Genomic DNA, 13,206 nt, shown 5'->3' with positions numbered 1-13,206 from the left:
GCCATAGTGATAATGAATATGGTTCATTTGGGATGTAGCCATAGTGATAATGAATATGGTTCATTTGGGATGTAGCCATAGTGATAATGAATATGGTTCATTTGGGATGTAGCCATAGTGATAATGAATATGGTTCATTTGGGATGTAGCCATAGTGATAATGAATATGGTTCATTTGGGATGTAGCCATAGTGATAATGAATATGGTTAATTTGGGACGTAGCCATAGTGATAATGAATATGGTTCATTTGGGATGTAGCCATAGTGATAATGAATATGGTTCATTTGGGATGTAGCCAGATTGATGATTTAATATGAGGACCGGATGATTTCATTACGCAGTCACATCACAGAGCTGCTGCCGTGTGTTTGTGGGTAGTGTGTTTGTGTGAGAGAAAGAATGTGTGTGTGTGTGTAAGGGTGGTTGTGTGTAGGCCTTGACAACAGGGGTGTGTCTGAACTGTAAATCCTGGCTGGCATGAAAAGATTAATGGACCTAGAGGCATTAGGCAAGACTACAGAGCCTCAGGCAGCGAGGCCCCTTGACACACAGCTCTGGATTTACATGTTGCTTTTACACATTGCTAATGACTTTGGGACAAAGGTCAGTCAAAATGAATGCAGAGCACACCCTCTCTCTCGCTCCTCAGTACAGCAGGCTACAGTAACACCCTCCTCTCTCTCCTCAGTACAGCAGGCTACAGTAACACCCTCCTCTCTCTCTCCTAGTACAGCAGGCTACAGTAACACCCTCCTCTCTCTCTCCTAGTACAGCAGGCTACAGTAACACCCTCCTCTCTCTCTCCTAGTACAGCAGGCTACAGTAACACCCTCCTCTCTCTCCTCAGTACAGCAGGCTACAGTAACACCCTCCTCTCTCTCTCTCCTCAGTACAGCAGGCTACAGTAACACTCTCCCCTCTCTCTCCTAGTACAGCAGGCTACAGTAACACCCTCCTCTCTCCTAGTACAGCAGGCTACAGTAACACCCTCCTCTCTCTCCTCAGTACAGCAGGCTACAGTAACACCCCCCTCTCTCTCCTCAGTACAGCAGGCTACAGTAACACCCTCCTCTCTCTCTCTCTCCTCAGTACAGCAGGCTACAGTAACACCCCCCTCTCTCTCCTCAGTACAGCAGGCTACAGTAACACCCTCCTCTCTCTCTCCTCGGTACAGCAGGCTACAGTAACACCCCCCTCTCTCTCCTCAGTACAGCAGGCTACAGTAACACCCTCTCTCTCCTCAGTACAGCAGGCTACAGTAACACCCTCCTCTCTCTCCTCAGTACAGCAGGCTACAGTAACACCCTCCTCAGTACAGCATGCTACAGTAACACCCTCCTCTCTCTCTCCTAGTACAGCAGGCTACAGTAACACCCTCCTCTCTCTCTCCTAGTACAGCAGGCTACAGTAACACCCTCCTCTCTCTCTCTCCTAGTACAGCAGGCTACAGTAACACCCTCCTCTCTCTCTCTCCTAGTACAGCAGGCTACAGTAACACCCTCCTCTCTCTCTCTCTCTCTCTCTCAGTACAGCAGGCTACAGTAACACCCTCCTCTCTCTCTCCTCAGTACAGCAGGCTACAGTAACACCCCCCTCTCTCTCCTCAATACAGCAGGCTACAGTAACACCCTCCTCTCTCTCTCCTCGGTACAGCAGGCTACAGTAACACCCTCCTCTCTCTCCTCAGTACAGCAGGCTACAGTAACACCCCCCTCTCTCTCCTCAGTACAGCAGGCTACAGTAACACCCTCCTCTCTCTCCTCAGTACAGCAGGCTACAGTAACACCCTCAGTACAGCATGCTACAGTAACACCCTCCTCTCTCTCTCCTAGTACAGCATGCTACAGTAACACCCTCCTCTCTCTCTCTCCTAGTACAGCAGGCTACAGTAACACCCTCCTCTCTCTCTCTCCTAGTACAGCAGGCTACAGTAACACCCTCTTCTCTCTCTCTCCTCAGTACAGCAGGCTACAGTAACACCCTCCTCTCTCCTAGTACAGCATGCTACAGTAACACCCTCCTCTCTCTCTCTCCTCAGTACAGCAGGCTACAGTAACACCCTCCTCTCTCTCCTCAGTACAGCAGGCTACAGTAACACCCTCCTCTCTCTCTCCTCAGTACAGCAGGCTACAGTAACACCCTCCTCTCTCTCTCCTCGGTACAGCAGGCTACAGTAACACCCTCCTCTCTCTCCTCAGTACAGCAGGCTACAGTAACACCCCCCTCTCTCTCCTCAGTACAGCAGGCTACAGTAACACCCTCCTCTCTCTCCTCAGTACAGCAGGCTACAGTAACACCCTCAGTACAGCATGCTACAGTAACACCCTCCTCTCTCTCTCCTAGTACAGCATGCTACAGTAACACCCTCCTCTCTCTCTCCTAGTACAGCAGGCTACAGTAACACCCTCCTCTCTCTCTCTCCTAGTACAGCAGGCTACAGTAACACCCTCCTCTCTCTCTCCTAGTACAGCAGGCTACAGTAACACCCTCCTCTCTCTCTCCTAGTACAGCAGGCTACAGTAACACCCTCCTCTCTCTCTCTCTCCTCAGTACAGCAGGCTACAGTAACACCCTCCTCTCTCTCTCTCCTCAGTACAGCAGGCTACAGTAACACCCTCCTCTCTCTCTCTCTCCTCAGTACAGCAGGCTACAGTAACACCCTCCTCTCTCTCTCTCTCCTCAGTACAGCAGGCTACAGTAACACCCTCCTCTCTCTCTCTCTCCTCAGTACAGCAGGCTACAGTAACACCCTCCTCTCTCTCTCTCTCCTCAGTACAGCAGGCTACAGTAACACCCTCCTCTCTCTCTCTCTCCTCAGTACAGCAGGCTACAGTAACACCCTCCTCTCTCTCTCTCCTCAGTACAGCAGGCTACAGTAACACCCTCCTCTCTCTCTCTCCTCAGTACAGCAGGCTACAGTAACACTCTCCCCTCTCTCTCCTAGTACAGCAGGCTACAGTAACACCCTCCTCTCTCCTAGTACAGCAGGCTACAGTAACACCCTCCTCTCTCTCCTCAGTACAGCAGGCTACAGTAACACTCTCCTCTCTCTCCTCAGTACAGCAGGCTACAGTAACACCCCCCTCTCTCTCCTCAGTACAGCAGGCTACAGTAACACCCTCCTCTCTCTCTCTCTCCTCAGTACAGCAGGCTACAGTAACACCCCCCTCTCTCTCCTCAGTACAGCAGGCTACAGTAACACCCTCTCTCTCCTCAGTACAGCAGGCTACAGTAACACCCTCCTCTCTCTCCTCAGTACAGCAGGCTACAGTAACACCCTCCTCAGTACAGCATGCTACAGTAACACCCTCCTCTCTCTCCTAGTACAGCAGGCTACAGTAACACCCTCCTCTCTCTCTCCTAGTACAGCAGGCTACAGTAACACCCTCCTCTCTCTCCTAGTACAGCAGGCTACAGTAACACCCTCCTCTCTCTCTCCTAGTACAGCAGGCTACAGTAACACCCTCCTCTCTCTCTCCTAGTACAGCAGGCTACAGTAACACCCTCCTCTCTCTCTCTCCTAGTACAGCAGGCTACAGTAACACCCTCCTCTCTCTCTCTCCTAGTACAGCAGGCTACAGTAACACCCTCCTCTCTCTCTCCTAGTACAGCAGGCTACAGTAACACCCTCCTCTCTCTCTCCTAGTACAGCAGGCTACAGTAACACCCTCCTCTCTCTCTCCTAGTACAGCAGGCTACAGTAACACCCTCCTCTCTCTCTCTCCTAGTACAGCAGGCTACAGTAACACCCTCCTCTCTCTCTCTCCTAGTACAGCAGGCTACAGTAACACCCTCCTCTCTCTCTCTCCTAGTACAGCAGGCTACAGTAACACCCTCCTCTCTCTCTCTCCTAGTACAGCAGGCTACAGTAACACCCTCCTCTCTCTCTCTCTCTCAGTACAGCAGGCTACAGTAACACCCTCCTCTCTCTCTCCTCAGTACAGCAGGCTACAGTAACACCCCCCTCTCTCTCCTCAGTACAGCAGGCTACAGTAACACCCTCCTCTCTCTCTCAGTACAGCAGGCTACAGTAACACCCTCCTCTCTCTCTCTCTCTCTCCTCAGTACAGCAGGCTACAGTAACACCCCCCTCTCTCTCCTCAGTACAGCAGGCTACAGTAACACCCTCCTCTCTCTCTCCTCGGTACAGCAGGCTACAGTAACACCCTCCTCTCTCTCCTCAGTACAGCAGGCTACAGTAACACCCTCCTCTCTCTCTCTCTCTCAGTACAGCAGGCTACAGTAACACCCTCCTCTCTCTCTCCTCAGTACAGCAGGCTACAGTAACACCCCCCTCTCTCTCCTCAGTACAGCAGGCTACAGTAACACCCTCCTCTCTCTCTCAGTACAGCAGGCTACAGTAACACCCTCCTCTCTCTCTCTCTCTCTCCTCAGTACAGCAGGCTACAGTAACACCCCCCTCTCTCTCCTCAGTACAGCAGGCTACAGTAACACCCTCCTCTCTCTCTCCTCGGTACAGCAGGCTACAGTAACACCCTCCTCTCTCTCCTCAGTACAGCAGGCTACAGTAACACCCCCCTCTCTCTCCTCAGTACAGCAGGCTACAGTAACACCCCCCTCTCTCTCCTCAGTACAGCAGGCTACAGTAACACCCTCCTCTCTCTCCTCAGTACAGCAGGCTACAGTAACACCCCCCTCTCTCTCCTCAGTACAGCAGGCTACAGTAACACCCTCTCTCTCAGTACAGCAGGCTACAGTAACACCCTCCTCTCTCTCCTCAGTACAGCAGGCTACAGTAACACCCTCAGTACAGCATGCTACAGTAACACCCTCCTCTCTCTCTCCTAGTACAGCAGGCTACAGTAACACCCTCCTCTCTCTCTCCTAGTACAGCAGGCTACAGTAACACCCTCCTCTCTCTCTCTCCTAGTACAGCAGGCTACAGTAACACCCTCCTCTCTCTCTCTCCTAGTACAGCATGCTACAGTAACACCCTCCTCTCTCTCTCTCCTAGTACAGCATGCTACAGTAACACCCTCCTCTCTCTCTCTCCTCAGTACAGCAGGCTACAGTAACACCCTCCTCTCTCTCCTCAGTACAGCAGGCTACAGTAACACCCTCCTCTCTCTCTCCTCAGTACAGCAGGCTACAGTAACACCCTCCTCTCTCTCTCCTCGGTACAGCAGGCTACAGTAACACCCTCCTCTCTCTCCTCAGTACAGCAGGCTACAGTAACACCCCCCTCTCTCTCCTCAGTACAGCAGGCTACAGTAACACCCTCCTCTCTCTCCTCAGTACAGCAGGCTACAGTAACACCCTCAGTACAGCATGCTACAGTAACACCCTCCTCTCTCTCTCTCCTAGTACAGCAGGCTACAGTAACACCCTCCTCTCTCTCTCCTAGTACAGCAGGCTACAGTAACACCCTCCTCTCTCTCTCCTAGTACAGCAGGCTACAGTAACACCCTCCTCTCTCTCTCCTAGTACAGCAGGCTACAGTAACACCCTCCTCTCTCTCTCCTAGTACAGCAGGCTACAGTAACACCCTCCTCTCTCTCTCCTAGTACAGCAGGCTACAGTAACACCCTCCTCTCTCTCTCTCTCCTCAGTACAGCAGGCTACAGTAACACCCTCCTCTCTCTCTCTCCTCAGTACAGCAGGCTACAGTAACACCCTCCTCTCTCTCTCTCTCTCCTCAGTACAGCAGGCTACAGTAACACCCTCCTCTCTCTCTCCTCAGTACAGCAGGCTACAGTAACACCCTCCTCTCTCTCTCTCCTCAGTACAGCAGGCTACAGTAACACCCTCCTCTCTCTCTCTCCTCAGTACAGCAGGCTACAGTAACACTCTCCTCTCTCTCTCCTAGTACAGCAGGCTACAGTAACACCCTCCTCTCTCCTAGTACAGCAGGCTACAGTAACACCCTCCTCTCTTTCCTCAGTACAGCAGGCTACAGTAACACCCTCCTCTCTCTCCTCAGTACAGCAGGCTATAGTAACACCCTCCTCTCTCCTCAGTACAGCAGGCTACAGTACAGAACATGACCTGGAGGAACACAAACACAGTCTGCGTCTCAAATTACACCCTATTTCCTAGATAGTGCACTACGAGTCTTTGGTCAAAAGTAGTACCCTATGTAGCGAATAGAGTGCCATTTGGGACACACAGCCAACATGGAGGGTCTGTGGTTCGGCTGAGGATCCCTTTGGTCTTCTGAGCAGTCTAAGAGCTCGTTAAGGTGTTGGCTTACTTCATTGTACAGGTTTTATTGTTTAACGAGGTAAGAGCATGACCTTGATTGAGGAGTAGAATGTACACTGTCCAATAAGAGTTTGGGAGTAAGGACCAATCAGGGAGTTTGAATTTGAGCTGCAGATTACAAAGACGTTCTTCTCACAGTAATTAGGGGAGATGCCTCTAGACATGTCTCTCATTGACTGACACGCACATAATTCAACAGGTTTTCCCCCCCACTTGTTTAGTCTCCACACTTATTGCAATGTGAACATTAACCACCAGTCCTTGATATCAAAGCACTACATGACAGCCTTGGCCCCCAATGAATCAAGAAAACAGAGAGACAGTTCTCCATTGGGAAAGTGGTCTTCTAACCTAAATGGGACTTCCTGGTTACATAAATAAAAGCTATAGAGATGAAAGGGAGCCAGTGTTCCAGTTACCTTCACTGCGTAGGAGTTGGATGGGTCTGAGGCGCAGGCAGCAGAGTAGTAGACACCGTCTCCTGCATTACAGCTGGCCTTGTTACAGGTCAATTTGAACAGGGACCAGTTGCTCTCATCAAACCTCAGCGGGTTCTTCTGGCTGCGGGTGAAGTGGTCCTCACACTTCAGAGCCAGGCGGCGCAGCGATTCAGCATATAGGCCTCCCAGCTTGGAGTAGATCCCCTCTCTACTGTCTATGTTACTGAGCAGGGTCTGCAGCTGCAGGCCGGAGCCCTGGGTGGGTCCAGAGGCCGAGAGGTGGGGGGCGCTGAGCTGGGGGGAGGAGGAGGAGGTGATGCTGCCTCGGCTGTGACCCCCTAGTCGGCCCCGAACTTTCAGAGGTTCGTCCAGGGTCCGGGAGCGCAGGGGTTGTCCCAGAGGGGTGTGACAGCGCTCTAAGGACTCAGAGGAGGAATAAATGGCCCGAGGGTCCATGGGGGAGGATGGAAGACTGGACAGGGATGGGACGTCAGGACAGGATACGTTGCTCTCAGAGCCACCGGTGAAGGGGAAGCAGGGGTATGCCCGGACTAAGGGTTTCCCGGCCATGTTGTCAGGGGCGGATAAGGCTCGATTCACCATTTTCTTTTCAGGTAGGGGCGGTGGCTGCAGCTGGTTGGACAGGGTGTTGCTAGAGAACGGGTCAATGTGAGGAGACCCTGGGGATGAGGCCATCGGGCTTCTGGGAAATGGCGAGGTGCACGACAGACGAGGGGCATCATGGGAACCTGCAGAGAGAGATACAATACATCAGTATTCATGTTGAACATCACACTGACACGTAACAGACACAAGATAAGATATTACATTAAGAAAAAATGTTATATCCTGAAACACATGACTGGAGAACTACTAGAGGAATCAACACTTCTCTGCTCAAACAACTTCCCCCACAAAAAAAAACACAAATCAAATTGCCACAGCACAGATAAAACTTGTTCAAAATAACATCTCGCACTACTAAATCTTCACCGATTTACAGTATGCCCAACAGTCAGTTTAAGTGAACACACACACACACCATAAACAGGATTAGTATAGAACAGGTACAGTCGGTCACCAAGGGTTCAGGCTGATACAGACTGAGTGCAGAGGCAGTAATAAGCAGAGTGAGGAGATTGACTTAACTGTCGCTAGTAGTTACTGTTTAACTGGAAGAGCTAGTGCCTCAGGTGCCTGTACTGATTCTTATAAATGGGAGCGTTGTGTCCCAGTGCCTCGCTAGCCCATAAAGCTATATTACCTCTTACCCACATAACTACAGTACATTACCCCGTACACATAAACATATAGTACATTACCCCTTACACATATAATACATTACCCATTACACAAACATATAGTACAGTACCCCTTACACATATAGTACATGACCCCTTACACATATAGTACATGACCCCTCACCTGTAAACTATTATTAAGAGTTACTTACATATCAGTGCATTCAATGAAGGTAGGTAAAACAACCACATGTCAATCACTGAAGCAAAACCTTCTAAATAACCTTTGAAAATCAGTGATACTACCCATAAACAGTAAATACATTAGCATACCCTCACCCATAAATCTACAGTACATTATCCACACCCCAACAGCATCTGACTGGGTGGCAGCAGCTCAGCAGGCTATTCGTAGTAGCTGCACCCATCCTGTCACCGTGGCCCTCCCTATAATGGCTTAGTCATATCAGTCAGTCAGTCAGCACACACACACACACACACTTCATCTATTCAACGTTCCCTCGGAGGGTGTAGTGACAAGTTTAGAATGAGTTGGTGCACAATTTAAGGTTCAAGATGATGGTCACAGTGTCTGCCGTGCTGTACCATTAGGAAATAGTGAATTAAAGAGTAGACTATAAAGAATGTGAAACTCCACAGTCTTCCCCAGAGAGACAGATAATTGTGTGGTTGTTGACAGTAAGGCTGCATAGATAGGCTGTGCTCCCCATGCGACACTAAATGAGTAGGTTTCCAGGGGGGAAAATCTAAAGGAAAGATTGCATGTATGCATGGAGTGGCAAAAGCCCTTATTTTCCTAGTTATCACAGTCCCATAATTATCTCTTCAAACACTTCCCAGGAAGTGAGGCAATTACAGACTGTCTGGGAGTCACTGACGATGTCCCAATTCGCACCCTATTCCCTATGTAGTGCAATAGTTTTGAACAGAGCCGTATCGGGCCCTGGTCAAAAGAAGTGCACTAGATAGGGCATAGGGTGCCATTTGGGCCACATCCACTGGGCTTTAGACCATATATGGAGAGATGAAGACGGGTGACGCCAAACCAAACGAAGGTGCGTCAGACCTCAGTCAGCAGCGTGCAGGGTCACACACACTCTTTGTGGAAAATGACACATCTCAAAACAAAGGCTGACAGACATACACACACACTCAGTCTAAAAGAGGAAGAGGACAGAGGAAGAGGACACTACTTATTTTACTATAACCTCATATCTGTTACTACAACCTCATATCGGGGCGGCAGGAAGCCTACTGGTTAGAGCGTTGGGCCAGTAACCGAAAATGTGCTAGATCGAATCCCCGAGCTGACAAGGTAAAACTCTGTCGCCTCTCTCAGCCTATTGCGGACAGTCTGAGCACTGATGGAGGGATTGTGCATTCCTGGTGAAACTCGGGCAGTTTTTGTTGCCATCCTGTACCTGTCCCGCAGGTGTGATGTTCGGATGTACCGATCCTGTGCAGGTGTTGTTACACGTGGTCTGCCACTGCGAGGACGATCAGCTGTCCGTCCTGTCTCCCTGTAGCGCTGTCTTAGGCGTCTCACAGTACGGACATTGCAATTTATTGCCCTGGCCACATCTGCAGTCCTCATGCCTCCTTGCAGCATGCCTAAGGCACGTTCATGCAGATGAGCAGGGACCCTGGGCATCTTGTTTTTGTTATTTCAGAGTCAGTAGAAAGGCCTCTTTAGTGTCCTAAGTTTTCATAACTGTGACCTTAATTGCCTACCGTCTGTAAGCTGTTAGTGTCTTAACGACCGTTCCACAGGTGCATGTTCATTAATTGTTTATGGTTCATTGAACAAGCATGGGAAACAGTGTTTAAACCCTTTACAATGAAGATCTGTGAAGTTATTTGGATTTTTACAAATTATCTTTGAAAAACAGGGTCCTGAAAAAGGGACGCTTCTTTTTTTTTGCTGAGTTTATTTGGTATTTTTGGTATTGTTTTAGGATCCCCATTAGCTGTTGTGAAAGCAGAAGCTACTCTAGACAAGAACAGAACTATATGAATTTAAAAATGGCACTCATAGCCTACAAATAAATAACCTCATATGTTACTATAAAGTAATCTGTTACTTTAACCTCATATCTGCAGTAGCTGTTAGCATAACCGTAATAACCTCATCTCTGTGGGCCTTTTCCTCTTCTCATTGTTTTCTCACTACTTTCCACCTAGTTAGATGCTTCTAGTAGAACCATTTGACTGCCACAAATGGAAAAACAGGCCAATGTCAAACAACCAATTCCTTCCTGTTGGTGGTGGTGGTTGTTGTTAAATGTAAGGCACCGGTTTTTTTTCTGGTCAGGTCACATGGTGTAAGGGTACATTTTTCCTTACCACATTTATCCCCCCCCCCCTCCCAGGACCAACTCTGGGGCACCATTCCAACAGCACCAGATATGATACGAGTAGTTGCTCTCAAAACAATGTTTTCTCACGGATCTCTCGGCCCTAGTTATATGTCCCGGCGGGTGGCTATAACAGTTACCAGAATCAGAGAGGGCTCTGTTGGAGTCTGCAGGCAAGCTGTCGAAGGAGGCTTTAACATTTACTCACCAGAATCAGAGAGGGCTCTGTTGGAGTCTCCAGGCAAGCTGTCGGTGGAGGCTGTAGGCAGGCTGCTGCTCCCCAGGCCACGGAGACTGTGGGTCAGGCTCTCGACAGAGCCCTGCTGGCTGCAGTGGTCCAGCTCCATACTGCTCTGGCTCATCTTACCAGTCACCCTGCAGAGAGCGTAACAGAGGATATTACTCTGGGGGATGATGTTTGGTACCTTATCTAATTTCCATAACCAGGAAGTTAACGCAACAGCTTCCCACCATTAAAAACAAATTACCACTGTTATCAAAACCGGCTGATGCTTACACGGCTTACAAACACCTAACAAAATGTCTCTATTGCAGCTCTCAACAATAACAGACAGTGTTCTCTCTTCCAACCTGTTAAACCAAACATGTTAGTTCTCGTGTAATTTCAGCGAACAGGTAAAGCGTGTGTGTGTGTGTGTTGCGCTGCCTGTCAGTTTTGCTTCAGGCTGAGAGACGGTTCTTTACAATCTATCGTTGTCTCTGTGAGCCAAACATCTAGTTTCCCTCTCATCTAGATATCTCAACATATCTGGATGTAAATAAGACGGTTAAGCCACTACATGAGGTAAACGGCCTCCACTCTTCACAAGAACACATGAAACGTCAGATACTAGTCTCACTTCCTCTTCGGAGAGGAACACTCTTCTGGCTGAGTGAATGCTTGTTATTGCTGCGTCTCTTAAAAATCTAAATTTTGCTGAATTTTGGTATTTTGTTCATTAGTCCGCTATCGATAGAGACAAAATGTTTTGCATGTCAGCAGTCAAGTTTAAGATATTGGACTTTCAAGACTAATGAAAAAAATACCAAAAGATGGTTTTTGAGTGTAGTTTCCCTTTACGATAAATAATTGATGGCACACAGAACTGTCTCATACAGTCTTCTCAGTGCCAAGTCATGAAAAAGAGACAATACATATACTTCCTAGAGCTAGGGAATAATAATGACGTTTTTGAAAATGTCTTCCACTTTTCCATTAGAGTAATTTCCCTGCCAACATCCTACACTGTACTCTAAACATATAGAGGAATCAATTTTTTGCTTTCCCATGCCATGATAGCTCCTATCTGAATGAAATGGAGCCCCTGATACCCTCTGGGGGTAGTTTTCCTAATCATGGGGTCCAATTAGGCTGAGTGACAGGCTAGGCAAATCTGAATCTCATTGCTATTCAATTGCTTCATTCTAGCTGGTTAATGGGTCAAACTGAGCATAGCCCCGGATCCTTCATCTCAGCTCAGATTGACTGGCTCTTTGCTCTATCCACTAGGTCTTTAAACTTCAATCACACCGTAAACCCCTCAATAAACAGCAGTGCAGGTGTGTGTGTGTACCCTCATACATGAGCAGAGCAAAACCCACGACCATTTTTCAGACCAAACAAAGGCGTATGATGATGAGACGGTGGAAATGAGGCGGAGACATATGGTAATAGACAAAGGGTGTGTGTGTCGTCTCATTTGTATTGTAGGCTATAGCATAAATCACCTTCAAAAATAAAATGTCAGTGTACGGGGTAATCCATCTGCATTTGTTTGGAGCTCAGTACTTACAACTAATATGTAATATGTAAACAACAGTGCTATGGAACTGTTGACACGGATATCATTTAAAGAAGCATCAGGGTTGAGGGGACTCTATAAGGGGACTCTACAGATGGCGGTGTTGAAAGCTGAGCCCCACTAGCATCCTGGTTGGGGCTGTGGCGGTCATGAAATTGTGTCAGCCGGTGATTGTCAAGCCGGTCTCACGGTAATTGACCGTTAATTAAAAACGTTTAGCATCTCCTGGCTTCCATGCATTGCCTACAAGCCACCAATGCAGACCTTTGGAACATCTACATTTTAAAAAGTCTAATAAATCCATTTAATATAGTCTACACCTTCACAATAAACCAATCATTTATTTTAGACAGGTTTAGACATGATATGCAGAAAATGTCTATTTCAGAAGAACAGAATAGCATATGTAACAGTATAACTTTATGGCGTCCCCTCGCCCCGACTCGGGCGCGAACCAGGGACCCTCTGCACACATCAACAACGGTCGCCCACGAAGCATCGTTACCCATCGCTCCACAAAGGCCGCGGCCCTTGCAGAGGCTTAAAAATCCTTCTTTAACCGGTCTCCTCCCTTCATCTACACTGATTGAAGTGGATTTACCAAGTGACAACAATAAGGGATCATAGCTTTGACCTGTATTCAGCTGGTCAGTTTGTCATGGAAAGAGCAGATGTTCCTAATGTTTAATGAATTCAGTTACTATCACTACTACTGGGTAACATATATAAAAAAACATTTCTCTCCCAGGTCATGATGAACATTTACATTGAACAATGAAACAAAACAATTCAGACAAGTGTATGCCTGAAAGAGGAAGTGGAATAGGGAATAGGACCAGGGAAGGACAGCTCTGGCTGAAATAGATTACTGAGAACATGATTTCTGTTTACAGAGCAAAGGGTGACCTTGGCAAGTAGCAGAGAGTGGTAGAGGATGAGATGAGGGTTAGCTACAGAGTGGTAGAGGATGAGATGAGGGTTAGATACAGTGTGGTAGAGGATGAGATGAGGGTTAGATACAGTGGTAGAGGATGAGATGAGGGTTAGATACAGAGTGGTAGAGGATGAGATGAGGGTTAGATACATAGTGGTAGAGGATGATATGAGGGTTAGATACAGAGTGG

The 13,206-nt window shown here is 48.2% G+C and overlaps 1 protein-coding gene across 1 annotated transcript in view; it reads right to left on the bottom strand.

The window, feature by feature from the left end:
* The window catches only part of LOC120044886 (inactive tyrosine-protein kinase PRAG1-like), a 41,056-nt gene that overhangs the window by 5,472 nt on the left and 22,378 nt on the right, over positions 1-13,206 (bottom strand). Inside the window, exons 4-5 of the mRNA XM_038989606.1 lie at positions 10,489-10,655; positions 6,644-7,413 (exon numbers count right to left, since the gene is read on the bottom strand). Coding sequence (XP_038845534.1) covers positions 6,644-7,413; positions 10,489-10,655 — 937 coding nt within the window. The remainder of the gene's footprint in view (positions 1-6,643; positions 7,414-10,488; positions 10,656-13,206) is intronic.

This window comes from Salvelinus namaycush, chromosome 3, assembly GCF_016432855.1.
Source record: "Salvelinus namaycush isolate Seneca chromosome 3, SaNama_1.0, whole genome shotgun sequence".
Lineage (NCBI taxonomy): Eukaryota > Metazoa > Chordata > Actinopteri > Salmoniformes > Salmonidae > Salvelinus > Salvelinus namaycush.
The sequence above is the reverse complement of the archived record's forward strand: the minus strand, read 5'-3'. Positions and strand labels throughout refer to the sequence as shown.